General features: G+C 51.7%; 1 protein-coding gene across 4 annotated transcripts in view; it reads left to right on the top strand.

The window, feature by feature from the left end:
* The window catches only part of CACNA1C (calcium voltage-gated channel subunit alpha1 C), a 392,177-nt gene that overhangs the window by 306,049 nt on the left and 65,431 nt on the right, over positions 1-20,697 (top strand). For all 4 annotated transcript variants that reach the window (XM_040233654.1, XM_040233652.1, XM_040233653.1 and 1 more), the window contains exons 11-13: positions 2,044-2,070; positions 10,382-10,542; positions 11,358-11,583. In XM_040233654.1, the coding sequence (XP_040089588.1) occupies positions 2,044-2,070; positions 10,382-10,542; positions 11,358-11,583 (414 nt within the window). The remainder of the gene's footprint in view (positions 1-2,043; positions 2,071-10,381; positions 10,543-11,357; positions 11,584-20,697) is intronic.

Here is a 20,697-nt window from a genome sequence, read left to right as displayed (position 1 = left end):
TCAGGCCCACTCAGTGGGCTGTGCATGGTCTTAGGTGCGAGTCCTCTGTTCTCCACCTGCCGCTCTTCAGGAGTCCACGTAAAACACGGGATGGGAATCAACCTTGCAGAGCAGGGACCAGAGGAGCCCAACACCATCTGAACAGGTGGTCCCCAGCAGGGTCTGGAGCTCTGGGGCCTCCAGTGTCTGCAGACTCGCTGGGATTGAGGGCTTGAAGCCCATGAGAAGGCAGTAGCAGCCGCACAGCCAGAGAACAGGGTGAGGGGCGGGCACAGTGCCCACAGGCGCCCCACCCACCTGCCTACCAGCAAGATAACCAGTTCTCCAAACCCAGAGCCAGTGGTCACTGCCCAGGGCTTGAGGACAGCAGAGACCAGATCCCTCTGGCTCCATGAAGCACGCTGACCCTTCTGCATGGGGAGCGTGAGATCTTTGGCTCCCCAAGAGCCAGGCTCTCCTTTGTCTCCAGACACCTGCCCTCAAGGACCCCCTTCTTACCTGAGGGGCTCAACTAATTTGGTGCTTAAAGGGAGTGAGAGCTACGGACACAGCGAGCCTGTGGAACGATGCTCACGACCCAAGAGCAGCAATCAGGCTTCAGTGTGGCATCTCATCAGGTCCTGATGTGGGACCCTGGGAGAGAGAAAGTCCCATCCGTGTGCTCCTCCTCAGTACGTTCCAGAACACCCAGGAAGGAGCCACAACCAGTGGCCTCACTTACCTGGGGACTCGCCTCCAACAGGAGCCCTGGTCCACCCTTGCCCAAGTTCCAGAGTCACTGCCTTGGGAGACGTGGACACTCTGACCCCAGCAGTCCCCGACAGGGCCCTTTAAGAACTCTCTTTTGCTTATGATCCATCAGCCTGAAAGAAAACCTTAGAGGGAGAGCGTGTGGTCTGCACTGTACAGCCCCCAAGAGGACCCCTGGGACCTCCAGGCACTTTGACAGAATGGCCAGGCTGACGGCCACCCACTCCAGCTCGTGTTCACAGTGAGGGGTCAGCTGCACAGCAAGCTAGGCCAGGCTGGAGGAGGGACACCTGCCTGACCGCTCCCCAGTGCCGCTGGACGACTTTTGCTTCCCCATTAAACAGGGGTCTAGCCCTGCCCTTGGGCCATGTGACTAGATCCTGTGCCCCGGCCAGCTTCTTCAGTGGGATCAGCTATTAGCTGGCAGTTTGGAGCAGTAAAGGCTCTTGGCTCGGGTTCTCGGGCCCGGGAGATATAATTATCTCACGCACAATGGCTCTGCCACCTGTCACATCTTCTGGTTTAGTCTTTTTTTTAATGAAACATAACAAGAGGGGTTGTTTTCTTGCTTCACAGCAGAGCTCACTTTGTGCTGAACTGGGCTGGCCGTCTGTGTTCCCCAACCCGTGACCCGAGCAGACACGTGGGCCGTCCTGACACTCAGCCTTCAACCGACCAGTCTCAACTGCCTGCATGCTCTCTGCCCCAGCCACCCTCCCACGGGCCTCAGGGCCTCCTGGAAGGTTCCTGACCCACCCCCACACCACAGTGACCCTCAAGTCAGCCACCTGCACAGCCGCCGTGCTAATGCCCACAAGGGCCCAGGTCTTCAGGGCTGCACACCACCATCAGCATCAAAGGTTGTGCCTGGGAGTCCAGCCGTTTCCTCAGGCCCTGGCTCAGCCCTCAGGCTTCTGTTCTCAGGGCGCTGGGTCTCAGCCGGCCTGTTTCCACCTGACGTTCAGCTGCCAAAGGCCGTGTCTGCAGCAGGGGCTCCTGTCCTCCACCACAGCCCTCAGAGAGGTCCCAACACTTGGCCGGCCTGGCTGATGGTCTGAGGACACAGCGCTGAGCTCTGGGGACCATGTCTCCACTTAGAAGATGCTCGATCCGTAGGTTTGCGGGCTGGGCTGGCCCTGTGTTTTGGCTTCAAACCCTCGAGTGCCAGGATGTGCTGACTGCAGAGCTCTCTCCCTGAAGCTGCTCCTTCCAGTGCCCACATGGTCACCCGGGAGCATCTGAGAATCGAAGCAAACGTGCGTCGTGTACTAACGTCTCCTCTTTCCCTTTCAGCCACCGGATCTCCAAGTCGAAGTTCAGGTGAGTGGGATGCTCCTCTCCTGCTGGGCCCCAGGGGCCGCCCCAGGTGGGGGCCGAGCGAGGGGGCGACTGAGGGGGGGCTCGGGGTCTGGTGACTTAGTGTGCGTGGCGGCACCAGCCTGGGAGGTTGTGAGAGCCTGTGCTTCCCTCCCTTGTAAGATGAAGTCCAGTTGATATAAGCGCCACACGCCGCTCTCTGCCGCTTTTGGCCACATTTACAGGACTTGGTGAGGTGAGGGCATGCAGATTCCATCAGCACTGTCTCAGAGACTTCCACAGGGCCATCCTCGCCCCATCCCCCCCTCCAGCCCCACTGCCTGTGTCCCCCACCTTGTCCCTTACACGTCGAGGCTTCTGCGTGGAGCCCTTCTCCACCCGCATCATGGTGTCCCAGCCCCCTGCAAAACGTGGGCTCCCATTAAGAAGCTCAGCTGTCACCGCATCTCGACACCTTCTATAGACTCCCCTCCTTCCCCGCATCACTCCGTTCAGGCCTCTGTCACCACCCACCATGTGTCTCCTGCAACCCCAATACGCTCCATGGGCTTCCAGACTGTGGTTTTCATGGAGCCAAGCTGAGCGCCTGACTGGTGCCAGGCCGTCCCCTGGTTGTGTCGGATGTGAGGATGGGCATGGGAATTTACTCTCACAAAGCTTGCACTAGCCAGAAAACATCGATTATGTTTTGTAATCGATCTAATCTTACGCTCCCAGCCTCACCTGCCACGTAGCAGGCACACGCATGCTTGAATGTTAAGTCCCTTCAGTCGTGTCCAAACCTGAGTGACCCCATGGACTGTAGCCTGCCAGGCTCCTCTGTCCGTGGGATTCTCCAGGCAAGAATACTGGAGTGGGTTGCCATGCACTCCTCCAGGGGACCTACCCAACCCAAGGATCGAACCCAAGTCTCATGCACTGCAGGCAGATTCTTTACCATCTGAGCCACGTGGGGAGCCCCAGCAAGAGCAGAAACAGCATTAGATTTTAGTCCATCTGAGCAGAGCAGCCCAAGTCCCTGAGGCTGAATGTTTAGTCCCTCTTCTTCCCTCTGCCCAGCTCCTCTCCAGGGTGGACAAGCGGGGTTAGGACTTCAAGATCCCGGAAGTACACAGAGGCTCAGTGAGGACTCTGTTTTCTGGCCCTCAGGCTCTTTGAACCCATGGACGGGCCGCAGGAATCAGGCGCCGGCCCACATTCCTGCCATCCATCACCACCTGCACCTGCCTGGGTAGAGCTCTAGGCTGAAGGCTGGTGCCCCCAGGCACCCACAGACCCCGTGCCCCAGCCAGGAGAGGCATCTCCAGCCCCAGTGTCCCGGCCTCCCTACAACTATCCCAGGGTTTCTAATGTTTGGCTCTGGGTCACTGGTAAGGGACCCTCTCCTCTTCCACCTTCTGTCCCCTGTTCCACTGGGGCTGGAAAACACAGGCTTTGTCTCCTTCCACTTCCTCTCAAGCTGAGACCTCCTTTACATAAAAAGCCTGAAGTCAAGTCTCCCTAAAATAGATCCCTGGTGGCTCAGACGGAAAAGCGTCTGCCTGCAATGTGGGAGGCCCAGGTTCGATCTCTGGGCCAGGAAGATCCCCTGGAGAAGGAAATGGCAACCCATCCCAGTACTCTTGCCTGGAAAATTCCATGGATGGAGGAGCCTGGTGGGCTACAGTCCATGGGGTCGCAAATAGTTGGACACAACCGAGCAATTTCACTTTCACTTTCAAGTCTCTCAGGCCCAGGTCCTGTCACAGGAAAGAGCTTGAGAATGTAGCAAATCCTTTCTCTCCATAATACATAGATCTCACTGCTTCTCCGGCATCTGGAGGGGCAGTGGGTACCTCTTGGGGAAGGACAAATGGACTGTCCTGCCCTGGAGGGGCGGCAGGTATTTCTTGGGGAGCGATGGATGGGTTGTCCTGCCCCGGAGGGGCGGCAGGTATTTCTTGGGGAGCGATGGATGGGTTGTCCTGCCCCAGAACAGCATTAGGCTTGACACAGACTCAAAACGAAGTTCTGTTTCACAGTCAAAGCTCAGAAAGCATTTTGTGTTCTGATAGTTCCAAAGCCTCCACGCAGGGAGATGGCCCAGGAGACAGAGGGCGTTCTGTGTCCAGTGCTCAAGGGTGTAGGCTATGCTCCTGGAGAAGAGGGGACACAGAGGCCCCATACCCCTAGACTCTGCCTGGCTTTGAGACAAGGCTCACCTGCTTGTCCTGGATGCCCCTCTAGGAAGGGCTCCTCCCCCAGCAGCTACGACTCAAGATGCAGCAGAAATACAGAGAGAAGGCTTTGTGTTCATCCCCAAAGGCTTATTTGCAGTAGGTTGACACCATCAGGAAATCCATGTTCAAAAGAGAGTATATTGTGGCCAAGGGGCACGGGGCCGTGTAGCTTATGCGTGGCCAAGTGGCTCGTGCATGCCTGGGACCCGGGCAGCATCCTGTGATGAAGTCCTGCCTAGGGTTCAAAAACTATTTCTTCTTGACTGTGTCTGGGGTCAGGGGAGGGGTCCACAGCACTGCTACTGAGCAGAAACACAGTACCAGCCACTTCCGCCCTTTCTAAAACTCTCCAGCAGCCACATTAAAAAGTAAAAAGAAGCAGGTAAAATTAATCATAATATATTTTTATTTAAGCCAATGCATCTAAAACATCATTTCAAGATGTAATTAATACTTTAAGTTAATGTTATATTAATGTTATATTAATTTTTCTACTAAATCTTCGAGGTCCAGTGTGCCCTTTACACTGACTGCACATCCAGTTTGGACTGGCCACGTGCACAGTAGCCACACACGGCCCGTGGCTCCCACACCAGACATTGTGACCCTACAAGGTCAGGTGGCAGCTGCGTCATCCACATCTTACAGTCTGATGCTGGCTCTGTTGAGGGAATATCAAAGCTGGGAATGGACTGAAAATGCCACCAAATCACCGAGGTCGACCCTGAGCAGCCTCTGTGGAGCAGACGCGGGAAAACTCCATCCTCACAGCCTGTCTGTCTGACGGTGGCAGCTGAAGTGGAGCAAGAGATGCAGGAGAAACACAGTAACAAAGGGAAAGAAGGGGAGCGAATTTCCGCCAGGCAGAAGTAACCTCGTACACAGGGGAAAGCCTGTTCCACTCCAGCAGAGAATCTAAAATTTGAGTTTTTTTAAGAAAAATATTCTTGATCGTTTTCTCAGTTTAACAATGACACATAGTAGAATCTGACCTACAAATGGCCTATTCTATTTGCAAGACAAGGATACCAAAATCACAGGATTTTTAAAAGAAATATTAGAGCAGAGGTCTTAGGGAAATTCTGGTAAATTAATGGACTTACAATATTTGGGCAATATTAGAATATTTTCTTGGTAAGCCAAGTCTCTACTTTGAGGAATTAGTTATAATAAGGAATTTTGTGACATGTGGGGCTCAGAATAGGACTTCAGCAGTTACGGAACAAAATGTTCTGAGGTCTTCTCGGTTTGAAGGGATTAGCCAGGCAATGTGCTGGGGTTGGATCTGGGAGACACGGGGGTCTGAGGTGAACCCCTCGGGGTCTGAGGTGAACCCCTTGGGGTCTGAGGTGAGCCCCTCAGGGTCTGAGGTAAACCCCTCAGGGTCTGAGGTGAGCCCCTCAGGGTCTGAGGTAAACCCCTCTGGGTCTGATGTTTGGAAACCTGTCCCATCTTCAGAGAAATGTGCCCCCAAGTTCCCCCTTACCTCTGCCATCCCCTCAGCAACAAGGCACGTGCCCAAATTTGCCCATCCTAATAGCCCCTGTTTAGGGTACTTTTGTATAAAATGATTAAGTGTAGGCGTTTTCTGGGTTGCTTGTTCTCCACTCTTCTCTCTGGAAAGAGCCCCAAGTGTCCACCATTTGGTGCCTCCTGTTCTAGATGCTTGTCCAGAATCCTGTGCCAGGCAGATTCTTCCAGCAGCACCACCCGCTCTCCTCCTGACCCCAGCCCTGGGGTCTTAAGCCTTGTCCACACAGGCAGTGAGCAAGTCTGTGCACAGCTTGTCTGCTGCCCCACCTGCCTGCCCACCCAGTGCTCCTGCTGTGGGGGTGTGGGGGGCAGGGAGCTACGGATCCATCAAAGGGCAGGACTCCGCCCCTCAGTCTCAGGACCTTGTGATCTCCATCTCGCTCGAGAGGCAGGAACCACACGTTAAACATACGGACTTACAGGAAAGGCGCATCGTGTCCTCTGTGGAGCCTGGCTGGATGCCCACGACAGGCTGGGAGGCCTTCCCCCGAGGCACCTACTAAGCCTGCCTGGCACCTAGCTCCCTTGGGGTCCGTCAACCACGTGGGCTTCCTGTCTGTGTGTTAACTGCTGGATATGTAGTACCCGACTGGGATAGATGCTTAACAAATGCCTCTTGAGTGTGTAGCCAAGTGAGTAACATAGACAGTAAGTGTGTCTAGAGCTCCAAGGCTGGGACACCTAGAAAAAATGCATCCTGGGGAAGGTGGGCCCCCATCAAGCCCTGAAGCAAGGGTGGGACCCCAAAAAAGAGGCTTTGTGGGGGGACAACCATGACAAGCAGAGTTGTCTGGTGGGACCACTGATACACAGGTGAGAAGACGTGAGAGAGGATACGTCCAAGCCCACCATGCCCTCTGGGTCTGTGTCTAGAAAGTTCCACTTCTAGAGGAAATGACTTTGCCAGGGAGCAGAGAGAATGTGAATAGCAGGTGAATTCCTCCTCCTTGCTTTATCATTTAATCTCTATATTCTCCATGCACATGTAAACACATAAATAAACTTACACGTTCTAATAAACTATTACATTTATTATACAGTAGGAAGCGTTGCCAGGAAACCAGTTGTCAAGCAAAGCTATATTTTGAAGAGTGGGAGGTGTGTAATTATCTTTAAATACTTTCTCTGGGTAGTAATTACTCCACCCCCACCCCAGCCCAAGCCCACGTGGCTCTCCTGAGTGGCTGTCACGCGAGCACACAATTCCACAGGCACCACCCTGACCGTCAGTCACAGTGGCTACCAGGGATCCACCAGAGCATCTCCAGACCCCCAGGACAGGCCCCCAGCACGTGGCACCTGTGTCCACCAGTCCCAGACTTGGGAACAGAACTTAGTCAAGCTTTCATCAGCATGAGACAGAGGTGGAGTTAGTTCCTCCAAACCCCAGAAGAAAGTGGCCACAATTCTATTAGCCTCTGAATCAGTTATGGCTGATTTCTGTAAATGAGATTGCTTCTATTCAAAACACATTCTTTGCAACTACAATGTAAATTATTGCCCACTTTAAAAATGCACAGAGAGTTAAGATTTATTTGGGGCAAAGTGAGGACTATAGCCTGGGAGACAGCATCTCAGCTAGCTCTGAGAAACTCCTCCAAAGAGGCAGGGGGAAGGTCAGTGTATATGTGATTTTGGTGAAGGGGGAGTTCATACAATCAAGAACACATTTTTTGCAGGTTTCTGCTAGTCGTCTGTAGGTCACTGCTAGTCACAAGGAGCAGACATCACCATGAAGGATTTTAGTGTTTTTCTAGCTATAAGAAGATGTAAGACATGGGCTCATAAAACCATCTCCTGAAAATATCTAACTCTCTCATGACCAGTCCTGCCAGCTTTTTCCAGAGCAGAGGGCCTCATTTCTGCTCTCCACAGAGAGCTCTTTGCAGGGGTGCTGAAGGTCAGCAGCTGCAGCAGCACACGATTTAATCTTTGCAGAGGTAGATGACAAGTTCCCGTGGCAAGGGGCAGTTTGTGTGTCGTTCATGCATGCATGTTCCATCATGTCCGACTCTTTGCGACCCCATGGATTGCAGCCTGCCAAGGGTCCTCTGTGCATGGGATTTCCCAGGCAAGAAAATACTGCCATTTCCTTCTTCAGGGGATCTTCCGACACAGGGGTCGAACTCATATCTCCCATGTCTCTTGCATTGGCAGGCAGCTTCTTTACCACTGAGCCACCTTGTCACTATTTAAGATTAGTGTCCTGAAATTGTTTTTCTGGGGGAAAAAATGGCTCCCAACTTTGTCTACAGTATTACCCACCTCAGTCACAGGAAACAAGCGGAGTCTTGCCCTGGCCAGAGCAGGGACCTCAGCACTGCAGTCCAGCACTCATAGCCGCCCCCCCCAACTAGAGACCACCCCATTGCCTTGTTCCCCTTCACCCCACCCCCACTCTTCCCTGACAGTCTGTCTAGGGGAACGAAAGGCCCACAGCGCACTTGAGAACCATCATTTTTCTGACCTCTGGGCATTTCTTCTCTGTGTGGTGACCCTCCCCCAGTAGCAACCATCATCCCTGCCAAGGCTTGGCGCTCCCTCTAGGTGGTGTCCCTGCCCCTGAGGTGATGGAGGGCGGGGTCAGGTCAGAACCCTTCCTTCCCTCCCTGCTCTGCAGGCCACAAGCCAGGTTCTCCTGCAGCTCCTGGGCAGCCGGCCTCCTTAGATGAGCCCCACTTCCTAGTCTCAGAACAGATTCCAGCAGAGGCATGCATGGCAGCAGGATTTCCCACGGACCGTAGCCACAGAAATAACAGAGTAGAAATACAAAGTCAAGCTCTCCTGAAGGCCGTCTGGGGTGGGTGGAGGGTCCTAACAGCAGAGTCTGGGACCTGGAGACCTAGAACATCATGCAGATATGAGTGCAGGTGCCCAGAGGTCCCCTTCTGTCCACAAGTAGGGACTCCATCCTCAGCCGCCAGTGGGTGTTCCTACAGACACGACCTGCAAATACCTCCAGGCATTCCTCTGCAGGTGGCCAATGTTGGTTACTGGCTCTACGCCTCCCACCCTTTCTCTCTCCCCTGCATTCAAGGCCAGGGGCAAAGGCCTGCTAACCTGCCTCCAAAATCGGTCGGCTCATTATCCTCTTTGCATGAGTGAAGCTGTGGCCTTCCTCATCTCCCGCCCAGCAGCCGGCTGAGCATCCCATCCCTGAGCTGACCCTTGACCGCATGGCTGTTTCATTGGCTGTTTGGTTTCTAGACCCAGCTCCCCTCTCGAGGCAGAGCCCCACAGACTCCCCTGCGCTCCCTTCCCTTCCCTCCTCGCACGGTGTGGGCATTTGTTAAATGTTTGGCCAACAGAATTACCAAATATAGCTGCGTATTTTCTCAGTATTGAGGATGAAATTGGGGACAAGCTATAAACCCATCCACCAAAGTTATAAAATGCGAGTGTTTCCTTGGGATCTTCCAGCTCCATGGTTGTCATCTGTGGTTACATAAGAGAACCACCCGGAATCTTAACAAACAGCAATGGTATTTGTGTCACTTCAGTCGTGTCTGACTCTGCAGCCCCACAAACGGTAGCCCACTGGGTTCCTCTGTCCTTGGGATTTCCCAGGCAAGAATACTGGAGTGAGTTGCCATTTCCTCCTCCAGGGGATCTTCCCGACCTAGAGATCAAACCCGAGCCTCTTGTGTTTCCTGCATTGGTAGGCGGATTCTTTACCACTAATGCCACCTGGGAAGCCCAACAGTATTTGGGGGGCATTTAAAAATTACTCAACCCCCAGACAATCAGATTTAACTGGTTTGGAGTTGGAGCCTGGATACTGGTGGGCTTTTGTTATTAAGTTTCCCCATGTGATTCTATGCACAGCCAGGTTTGATGAAAGTCTCTAACCAGAGGCCATGGGATCGAGCGTCCCGCCACCCGTGGATTGGCTTTCAGGGTTCATGAGTGCCATGAACTCATGTTAGATATGGGGGGTCTGCCCATTGTCTTGAACAGAGCCCTCCTGAAGGCAAGAAGTTCTGTTGCTGACTCTTCCCACCCCATTGATGAGGGTGGGGCACCTGGGCTGGGGAGTGGAGGGTGGGTAACACCACTGACTCTGACCCCAACCGGTGTCAGTCCAGGTGCCCAAACTCAAGGACCCTTGGCTTTCCTCTGAAAAGCAGGACAACGCCTGCTCTGCAGAGTTGTTTAAAGACTCAGAGAAGGCATGAGAAGTGCCTGATATGGAACCAGGCAGACGTGGGGTTCACTAGTGGGAGCCCAGTGCTATCGTCACTACTAGTTATACTTGCAGCTCTACTTCTAGTGATGCCATTGTTATGAAAATAGGATACCTCCCTTCAGCGCCAGGCCAGACCCTCACACAAGGCTGACCCTGCATGGGGTCACAGAAGAGGGGTCCATGGTCCCAGAGGAGCAGGACACGCTTCCCCCACCCCCCACTGAGGCCACACTGCCAGCCACAAGCCGGTGACTGCAGTGGGATGCTCGGCCCTCAGCCCTTGGTGAGGCTGGACCAGCTCAGGGGAGCGAGGTACCCAGTGTAGGACCTGAACTCACAGCAGCCCCCTTTCATCCCCCTCCTCTGCCCCTTCCAGCCGCTACTGGCGCCGGTGGAATCGGTTCTGCAGGAGGAAGTGCCGCGCGGCCGTGAAGTCCAGCATCTTCTACTGGCTGGTCATCTTCCTGGTTTTCCTCAACACGCTCACCATCGCCTCTGAGCACTACAACCAGCCCCACTGGCTCACGGAAGTCCAAGGTGAGAGGCCGCCAGCCCTCCTGTTACTCAGGCTGATGGGGCTCTCTCCTGGGGGTGGGCAAGGGGAGCAGGGCCAGGGACAAGAGAGCAGTGGGTCACCCCGGCCACACCAGGGCCTGGCAGCTCACCAGCCAGTAAAACAACACCAACTCACTGTACATAGACGGGACCCACCAGGCCAGCAATGCAGTCCACCTATCCCGGCGGTCCCCACTGGCCCAGGAGACCACGTCAGGAAGAGTGGCTTGTTTGGCTCTGTCCGATCCTTCACGCCCACCCGTCACACCCGTGGATTGCCACGGCCCGGCCTCCAGGTGTGCTGGCCCACACCTGCGAGGGGCAGTAAGCACAAAGCCAGGGAGAGGACGAGGGTGGCCTGAGCCCAGGGACCTGTCCTCCACGGCTGTCAGTCCCACCACCCCTCGCTAGGGTACCAACCCAAGGGTCAGGCAGACCCAGCCTGGACCCCGGAGAGTCTCCCGGAACCTGGGCGGGCCCATCTCCTCCCAGTGACAAGGGCAGACAAGGACCCCCCCAGCTCCCGCTCTTCCCTGGTGGGTCTGAGCAGACAGATGGCAGCCCCTCAAACATCACTTCTTGTGTCTGGAAAATGGATATGACTGCAGCCAGGCTGCCTGGAGAGCCGCTCTGGGGTGGGGGGACTCGGCGGGTGAGGGGACGTGTCGCTGGATGTGAGCTGAGGTTGTAACTAGACAAGTCACAGAGGGAAGGCCGTGTACGGGACCCAGCGTGGGGTGTCCCTGCAGGGACCCGCACCCTCACCTCCTCTGCCCCGCCCCGTGTGGCCCTTGCAGACACGGCCAACAAGGCGCTGCTGGCCCTGTTCACGGCGGAGATGCTGCTCAAGATGTACAGCCTGGGCCTGCAGGCCTACTTCGTGTCGCTCTTCAACCGCTTCGACTGCTTCATCGTGTGCGGCGGCATCCTGGAGACCATCCTGGTGGAGACCAAGATCATGTCGCCCTTGGGCATCTCCGTGCTGCGCTGCGTGCGCCTCTTGCGGATATTTAAGATCACAAGGTGCGTGCCGCCCTCCTCTCCCCTCCTTGGAAGCTTTTCTTCCAAGGAGCAAGCGTCTTTTAATTTCGAGGCTGCAGTCGCCCTCCACAGTGATTTTGGAGCCCAAGAAAATGAAGTCTGTCACTGTTTGCACTTTTCCCCCATCTATTTGCCATGAAGTGATGGGACCGGATGCCATGATCTTAGTTTTTCAATGTGTAAGGATTCCAATTTCTCTACTTTCTAAACTCTCTTGTCCATCTCCAGAGACAGGACTTAAAGGATTTTTTACTAACTCTGCTTGCTCCTCCTGGGGTTTTCCCAAAGCTATTTTTAATGTGGCATTTCAGGTGCCTTTTAAATAATTCTCAAAACCCCACCTGCTTGGGGCTTTGTCTTTGTTGTTGTTGTTGTTGTTTTTAATTCCTATAGAAAAGAATTCTTGCTCCCAGGTATTGTCATAGTATCTTAACGTTCATTCTATTTTTATCAACAATTTACCTATTTCTAATCTGAAACTACTGCCAAGAAACCATTTTAAGTCTGTCTTTATCCTCGAGCTTCCCAAAGCCAGTTCACAGGAATTTTCAGATCCCCAGTAAGTCTATGAACAGAACAATTTCATCATCTAATTAAAAGTTCCTTTGGCAAAGGTCACTGTCTTCCTGTTTTCCAATCTCCAAATCTCTGGGGGCTTCTAGAAGACGCCAGAGAGACTAGCTGTGGGGGGATCCCATGCCCGCTTCTGAACCGCGTCCCTATATGTTCCAGAGCCCAGAATGTGCCTAAAATAAGGTCTGGGAGTGTGCCTGGTGGTCCCCGGAAACGGGTCAGCCTGGCCCTGCCTCAAACAAGTCTGTTTCGCCCTCTTCTTTGAAAATCTCTTGGAGATGCTATTTTTAACAGTGTTTTCTGTACCAGTGATTGTGATTCTCAAACCAAGTTGTCCTCCTCAAAGGAGCTCATTAAGGATCTCCCCAAACCTAGAGATTTTAACCAGAAACCCCCCGGGGTGTTCTGAGCCATGGCTCTGATAACCTCACTTTGAGACACTCTGGCCTGATTTTCTGCAGCCATCCTTTGTCCTCTTTCTCGTCTAAAATTATGAACCTTTGTGTATAACTGGAAATCGTGATCTTTTCTTGGCCACTTCTCTAGACTGTAGCCCAACCCCATTAAGATGGTACTTCTGACGGCTCTCAATTGAGAACACTCATAATGATGAAGACCTAACATGAATCCAGCCAAGTTTTTAAATTGATTTTTTCCTTCTTCTTCCTTTTTAAAAAATTATTTATTTTTAATTGAAGGATGATTACTTTATAATATTGTATTGGTTTCTGCCTTACATCACCATGAATCAGCCATAGGTATACATATGTCCCCTCCCTCTTGAACCTCCCTCCCACCTCCCACCCCATCTCACCCCTCTAGGTTGTTACAGAGCCCAGTTTGAGTTCCCTGAGTCATACAGCAAATTCCCGTTGGCTCTCTAATTTTCCATACGGCAACGTAGACGTTTCCATGCTACTCTCTCCACCCACCCCACCCCCTCCTTTCTCCACTGTGTCCACAAGCCTGTTCTCTGCGTCTGCGTCCCTGTTGCTGCCCTGCGCTGAGGTTCATCAGCGCCATTTGCTAGATTCCGTATATACGGGTTACTACACAACATTTGTCTCTCTCTTTCTGATTTACTTCACTGTGTATAATAGGCTCTAGGTTCAACCACCCCGTTAGAACTGACTCAAAAGTGTTCCTTTTTGTGGCTTATATTCCACTGTGTGTATATGTACCGCAGCTCCCTTACCCATTCATCTGTTGATGGACATCTAGGTTGCTTCCATGTCCTAACTGTTGTAAATAGACCTGCAATGAACATTGAGGAGCATGTGTCTTTTTCAGTTTTGATTTCCTCAGCGTATACACCTAGCAGTGGGTGTATGCTGGGTCATGTGGTAGTTTTATTCTTAAGGAATAGTTTTTTTTAAGGAATCTCCGTACTGTCTTCCATAGTGGCTATATCAACTTACATTCCCACAGACAGTACAAGAGGGTTCCCTTTTCTCCACACCCCCTCCAGCATTATTGTTTGTGGATGTTTTTGGCGATGGCCATTCTGACTGGTATAAAGTGACGTCTCACTGTAGCTTTGATTTGCATTCCTCTAATAATGAGTGATGTTGCGCATCTTTTTCGTGTTTGTCAGTTATCTGTATGTCTTCTTTGGAGAAATGCCCATTTAGGCCTTTTGCCCACTTTTTGATCAGTTTGTTTGTTTTTTCTGGTATGAGTTGTATGAGCTGCTTATATATTTTGGAAATCAATCCTTTGTCAGTTGTTTCATTTGCTATTATTTTCTCCCATTCTGAGGGTTGTCTTTTCACCTGCATTATCTTTGAGTGAATGACCAGGGCCTTCCAGCCACAGGAGGTTTGAGGTCCTTTCTCCTGCTTCAGGGCTGTGGGGTTCTAAGTGTTACATGGTTTTAATATCTAGTTTGTCTGCTGTTTGTCAGCCTGACATTCGCTCTGTGGGGAGGAGGAGGAGCTTTGGTTTGATTAGATCTGGATGCGATTCCAATTTACTAATTGCATCTCATTTTTTAAACGGTTGGTCTTCAAGTGCACCACCATCCCTCCAGCCATTGCCATTTTCCCTTTGAAGCCCTAAATCCTTTCCTTGCTCCTGCAACTCCCTTCCCAGGCCCTGAGAAGTGAGACCAAGCTGACTCTGCATAGACAGCCCCACTGGTGAATCCTGACCACAGGGGCCCCACAGCCCAAAGCGCAAACCCTCCAGTCTCTGAGCGTCTCGGTGTCCCTGTCAGTCTGGCCGAGCCGCAAATCACCCTCCCCCTGCCATCTCCCAGCCCCAACTCTTCCCAGGGACCCAGGGAGGTTCTGCACTCGTTGTGGGCCCCTTTTATAAAGGTGACTTTGACATCCACCCACTTCACAGGCTGGGGGCCCACAAGCCGGCCATCAGTGAAGAAGGTGCTGGTTTTCTGGGATTAAGGAGACAGGTGAGGACGACGCTCCACTCCCTCCCTCACCCCAACATGACCACAGGCCTGGCCAGGGGACTCTGAGAGACTCAGGGAGCACCTCCCCAGTCCCATGGTCCAGGCAGGCTGCCCTGCCAGTGTGACCAGGCCGCAGGCCCATGCAGGTCTGGCCCCTGCGTGACCGAGGCCTCTGAAGCAAACAGGAAAGACCAGGCCTTTGATTTCATTATCCAGCTGGGTTTGACTCTAGAGTCTCGGCCCCCAGGTGAAGTGCAGGATAGGGAACAGGAGAAACTAAACCAGCAGTTTCCACTCCAGGCCCAGGCCATCCCAGACCCTGACTGCCATGGTATGGAATCCTATCTGGTGCCTCCTGGCCCAGCAAATGCTGGGTTCAGCCTCAGCGTCCCTCCAGGCTCTGGTGAGTCTTAGGGAACCAGAGTTCGAACCCTGCTGAGTTGGTCCTTGGACACCACATCCCCAGGACTCTATTTCATAACTGGAGGTTTCTCCCTTTTGATCCCCTCTCCCAATTCGCCCACCTGCCCCCTCACATGTCTGGGAACCACAGTCTGTTCTCCTGACACGCACCAGTGTGACACGTGGTCTGGCCGTGGAAGGTCGGGAGCCTCAGACCTTATGTTATGGAGGAATCCGTGGGGAGACGTCGGGGCCATGAACACCTGCTCCCTCGGTGATGGTCTTGCCTGAATCACTGATTAGCTTGCTCACTCGCTCATTCATTCTCTCCTATGGTCCTCTCTCCTTCCTTTAACATCAGTGGATCAGATGTTTTTGGTGTGCTGTGATTCATTGCCGTCTTAAGAGCACCAGCTGTGGGCCTCAGGGTGGCAGCTGGAAGGGGCAGGGGGGAAAGGACCGGTGAGACGCTGACCTGGGTGGCAGGTGCCAGGAGGTGGTTTTCTGCTGAGGGGCTGAGGAGGCCTGAAGGACGACCCTGGGCCAGAGACATAGCTGTACTTTACTGTGGTGGGATGGGCCGTGGGGCCCCGTTATACCAGCATCTTGTGCAGAGAGCCACCCCGCCATCAACTGAGATGACTGGGAGCCCCTGGGAACATGAGGAGCAGGAGAAGAGGGTTCTCCCTTCTGGCCAGAGGCTCTGCCCCCGTCAGCCCCTCCAGGCCTTCTCCACCATGCATTCCCAGATCAGCTCCTGGCCCATGACAGGTGATACAACCTGCTCTCCATCACAGCCTCTGCTCCCTGCAACCAAGGCCCTGGTCTGCTCCCCAGCCAGCCCTCATCCCCAACTCAGCGACTTTTCTCTCTCGGGTCTGGGGCCTGCTAGGCCAGAGCCCCTGTGCCTCTGGCCAGCAGACAGCTCTGAGCCTCAGCGCTCAGAGGCTAGAATAGACTAGCCTAAGTCTATTAGTTTAGTTCAGTCACTCAGTCGTGTCCGACTCTTTGCGACCCCGTGGACTGTAGCCCACCAGGCTCCTCCATCCATGGGGTTCTCGAGGCAAGAATACTGGAGTGTGTTGCCATTTCCTTTTAGGCCAGCCTAAATAGACTAGCCTAAGTCTACTCCCCTCATGTCCACAAGCCTCCGGAAAACTAAGGGGCCGATGTTGATTGTCATTGTCTTTCCCAGAATATTCTGTGCAGTTTAGGGGCTCTGTAACCTGAACCCACATGACCTTACCCCCCGCTCCCCACCACCAGCCGATACAGCTGGGTATTCTCATTACAAACATGCTCCAGAGTTCTGGTTCCTAAACACCGCCTTGCTGCCAGGCGCTGGTGCCCTCACAACAGCGGTCTTATGGCTCCAGGTGAGGCTTGGGAGTCGGCATGTAGGAAGTGGTCCCTCCTCAGTGCGTCCCTCCAGGCAGGCTTGGGAGCTTTAAATGTAAGCAGGGCGAGTGTTCTAGCCCCACAGAGATTCTCTGACTCCCTCGCTTCAAGCAGAATGGTCAGTAGAGCCTCTAGCTGACCAGGAGCCAAGCACACATGCGGGGCTGGCCAGAATCACCTGAGGACAGAGACAGAGCAGGTGGAAGGAAAGCCTCTGCCCTCACAGTCTCAAGCCTATTTGGTGAGACAGATGAGGAAGATATGTGAGCATTTCCAGAGCAAGTGCGTGTAGTGTACATTGTTGCTTAGTTGCCGAGTCATATCCGACTCTTTGAGACCCCGTGGACTGTAGCCCGCCAGGCTCCTCTGTCCATGGGATGCTCCAGGCAAGAACACTGGGGTGGGTTGCCATTTCCTTCTCCAGAAATGTATCTTAACATTCTGCAAACAGAGAGCATGTGGCTGGCAGGCAGAGCAGAGTGGAGAAAAGCTGTCTGAAGGAGAAAGGAGCAGGAGAGACTCCAGGCTGGGGAGAAGGTCATGTTTACGTGCAAACTGCTGGCCCGTCTGCTTCTGTCACTTAATACGGAAGCTGTTCCCGGGAGAAAGGGGTCCGGCCAGGGTGCGGCTGCCATGCTGCAGTGGGGGTGGCTTGCATGTCACTGTCTCGAGCAGCAGAAACAATTCCCTGTCTGTCTCAGTGACAAGCTGGGAATATCTTAAGTGGAGGAGATTGAGGTTGTGACCTGGAAGGTGGCCGGGCGGGGGTGGCTCTGGGAGATACGAGAGGCTGGGTCCTGGCACATGCCCAGCTGAGGGCCGTGTCCCTTTTGCTGCACCTGAACCGACCCTGTCCCAGGTCTCTGAGCCCTTCCAACCATTCGTGTCCCACCCCCTTTTCCAGGAGAGGGTTTTCCCCCTCCCCGTCCATCCCCACAATGGAGAGCATCTGTGTTTACAGCCAGCCACAGGCTGGAGGGGTGCAGGAGGGATGGGGTTGGGTGGGGTGGTCGCAACTCAGGGTTTCTGAAGCATGGCTGTTTACCAGAATCCTCTGGGATCCTTGTGAAAAACATGTTTCTGGGCCCCAACCACAGCTATTGAATCAGAACCTCCAGAAGAGAGGCTTTTTAAAGAACCAACTCTTTGAATAGGGTGAATCTGGGAAACCACAATAAGCCATGCACCCTCTCTTATCCATGAGCCACCCTGCCCACCCTCACCCAATGGAGACCCCACTCATGCCTGGGCTGCGAGGAGGGCTACATTCTGGAAAAAGAAAATTTTAATGTCTTTTTGTCTGAAGATCAGTAGTGGTAACAATAATTACTAACCTTTATCACCTGTGTGCCAGGCACTATTCTGAGGTTTTCTTTTTTCAAGTTGGAATTTATTTTTTTCTAGTTTAATTGAGAAATAATTGACATATGTCATTATCTCGGTTTAAGGTGCACAACATGATGGTCTGTTTTACATATATTGTAGAATGATAGGTTTAGTTAACATCTACCATCTCATAGAGACACAGTGTATTCAATAAAAAGAAAAAAAATCCTTGTGTTGAGAACTCTTAGGATTTACTCTGTTGACAGTTTTCATATACAACAGTGTTGGCTACAGTCATTGTGTTGTACGTTACATTCCTAGCATTTATTTATCTATAACTAAATAAATGCTCTCTTGCTTTTTCCATGATCCAGCGGATGTTGGCAATTTGATCTCTGGTTCCTCTGCCTTTTCTAAAACCAGCTTGAACATCTGGAAGTTCACGGTTCATGTATTGCTGAAGCCTGGCTTGGAGAATTTTGAGCATTACTTTACTAGTGTGTGAGATGAGTGCAATTGTGTGGTAGTTTGAGCATTCTTTGGCATTGCCTTTCTTTGGGATTGGAATGAAAACTGACCTTTTCCAGTCCTGTGGCCACTGCAGAGTTTTCCAAATTTGCTGGCATATTGAATGCAGCACTTTCACAGCATCATCTTTCAGGATTTGAAACAGCTCAACTGGAATTCCATCACCTCCACTAGCTTTGTTCATAGTGATGCTTTCTAAGGCCCACTTGACTTCACATTCCAGGATGTCTGCTTCTAGGTGAGTGATCACACCATCATGATTATCTTGGTTGTGAAGATCTTTTTTTGTAGGGTTCGTCTGTGTATTCTTGCCACTTCTTCTTAATATCTTCTGCTTCTGTTAGGTCCATACCATTTCTGTCCTTTATCGAGCCCATCTTTGCATGAAATGTTCCCTTAGTATCTCTAATTTTCTTGAAGAGATCTCTAGTCTTTCCCATTCTGTTGTTTTCCTCTATTTCTTTGCACTGATCTCTGAGGAGGGCTTTCTTATCTCTCCTTGCTATTCTTTGGAACTCTGCATTCAGATGCCTATATCTTTCCTTTTCTCCTTTGCTTTTCACCTCTCTTCTTTTCACAGCTATTTGTAATGCCTCCTCAGACAGCCATTTTGCAAATACACAGATTATTTGACTGTGTGGATCACAATAAACTGGAAAATTCTGAAAGAGATGGGAATACCAGACCACCTGACCTGCCTCTTGAGAAACCTGTATGCAGGTCAGGAAGCAACAGTTAGAACTGGACATGGAACAACAGACTGGTTCCAAATAGGAAAAGGAATATGTCAAGGCTGTATATTGTCACCCTGCTTATTTAACTTCTATGCAGAGTACATCATGAGAAACGCTGGGATGGAAGAACACAAGCTGGAATCAAGATTGCCAGGAGAAACATCAGTAACCTCAGATATGCAGATGATACCACCCTTACGGCAGAAAGTGAAGAGGAACTAAAAAGCCTCTTGATGAAAGTGAAAGAGAAGAGTGAAAAAGTTGGCTTAAAGCTCAACATTCAGAAAACGAAGATTATGGCATCTGGTCCCATCACTTCATGGGAAATAGATGGAGCAACAGTGGAAACAGTGTCAGACTTTATTTTGGGGGGCTCCAAAATCACTGCAGATGGTGATTGCAGTCATGAAATTAAAAGACACTTACTCCTTGGAAGCAAAGTTATGACCAACCTAGATAGCATATTCAAAAGCAGAGACATTACTTTGCCAACAAAGGTCCGTCTAGTCAAGGCTATGGTTTTCCAGTGGTCATGTATGGATGTGACAGTTGGACTGTGAAGAAAGCTGAGCGCCGAAGAATTGATGCTTTTGAACTGTGGTGTTGGAGAAGACTCTTGAGAGTCCCTTGGACTGCAAAGAGATCCAACCAGTCCATTCTAAAGGAGATCAGTCCTGGGATTTCTTTGGAAGGAATGATGCTAAAGCTGAAACTCCAGTACTTTGGCCACCTCATGCGAAGAGTTGACTCACTGGAAAAGACTCTGATGCTGGGAGGGATTGGGAGCAGGAGGAGAAGGGGATGACAGAGGATGAGATGGCTGGATGGCATCACCAACTCGATGGACATGAGTTTGAGTGGACTCCGGGAGTTGGTGATGGACAGGGAGGCCTGGCGTGCTGCGATTCATGGGGTCACAAAGAGTCGGACATGACTGAGCGACTGAACTGAACTGAAATAAATGCTGCTGCTGCTGCTGCTGCTGCTGCTAAGTCACTTCAGTCATGTCCAACTCTGTGCTAGGAATTTGTAACTGGAAGTTGGTACCTTTTGACCAGCTTCATCCAATTCCACCTGCCAGCACCACCTTGCCCCCGGTAACCACAAATCTGATCTCTTTTTCTGTGAGTTTCGTGAGGGGTTTTGTTTGGTTTTGGTTTTGTATTTTCCAGATTCCACATATAAATGAGATCGTATGGTATTTGTGTTTCTCTGTCTGACTTACTCCACTTCCGTAATACCTTCAAGGTTCATCCACATTGTTGCAAATAGCAACATTTCCTTCTTCTTAATGGCTAAGTAATATCCCATTGTAGATAATGTATACCGCATCTTCTTTATCCATTTATCCGTTCATGGACACTTAGGTTGTCTCCGCGTCTTGGATATTGCGAATAATGCTGCAATGGACGTATCATCTGGGTATATCCCCAGAAGCAGAATTGCTGGGTCGTGTGGTAGTTCTAGTTTTAATTTTCTTGAGGAAGCTTCATTTTGTTTTTCACAGTGGCTGCACCAGTTTACATTACTCCTACCAACAGTGCACAAGCGTTCCCTTTTCTCCACGTTCTCAACAACACTTGTCTCTTGCCTTTTTGATGATAGGCATGCTAAACGGGTGGGTGATACCTTGTGGTTTTGATTTGCATTTCCCGAATGATCAGTGATGGTGAGCATCTTTTAACGTATCTGTTAGCAATCTGGACGTCTTCTTCAGAGAAAAGT

The sequence above is a fragment of the Oryx dammah genome, unplaced genomic scaffold (assembly GCF_014754425.2).
Source record: "Oryx dammah isolate SB20612 unplaced genomic scaffold, SCBI_Odam_1.1 HiC_scaffold_29, whole genome shotgun sequence".
Taxonomy (NCBI): domain Eukaryota; kingdom Metazoa; phylum Chordata; class Mammalia; order Artiodactyla; family Bovidae; genus Oryx; species Oryx dammah.
The sequence above is the reverse complement of the archived record's forward strand: the minus strand, read 5'-3'. Positions and strand labels throughout refer to the sequence as shown.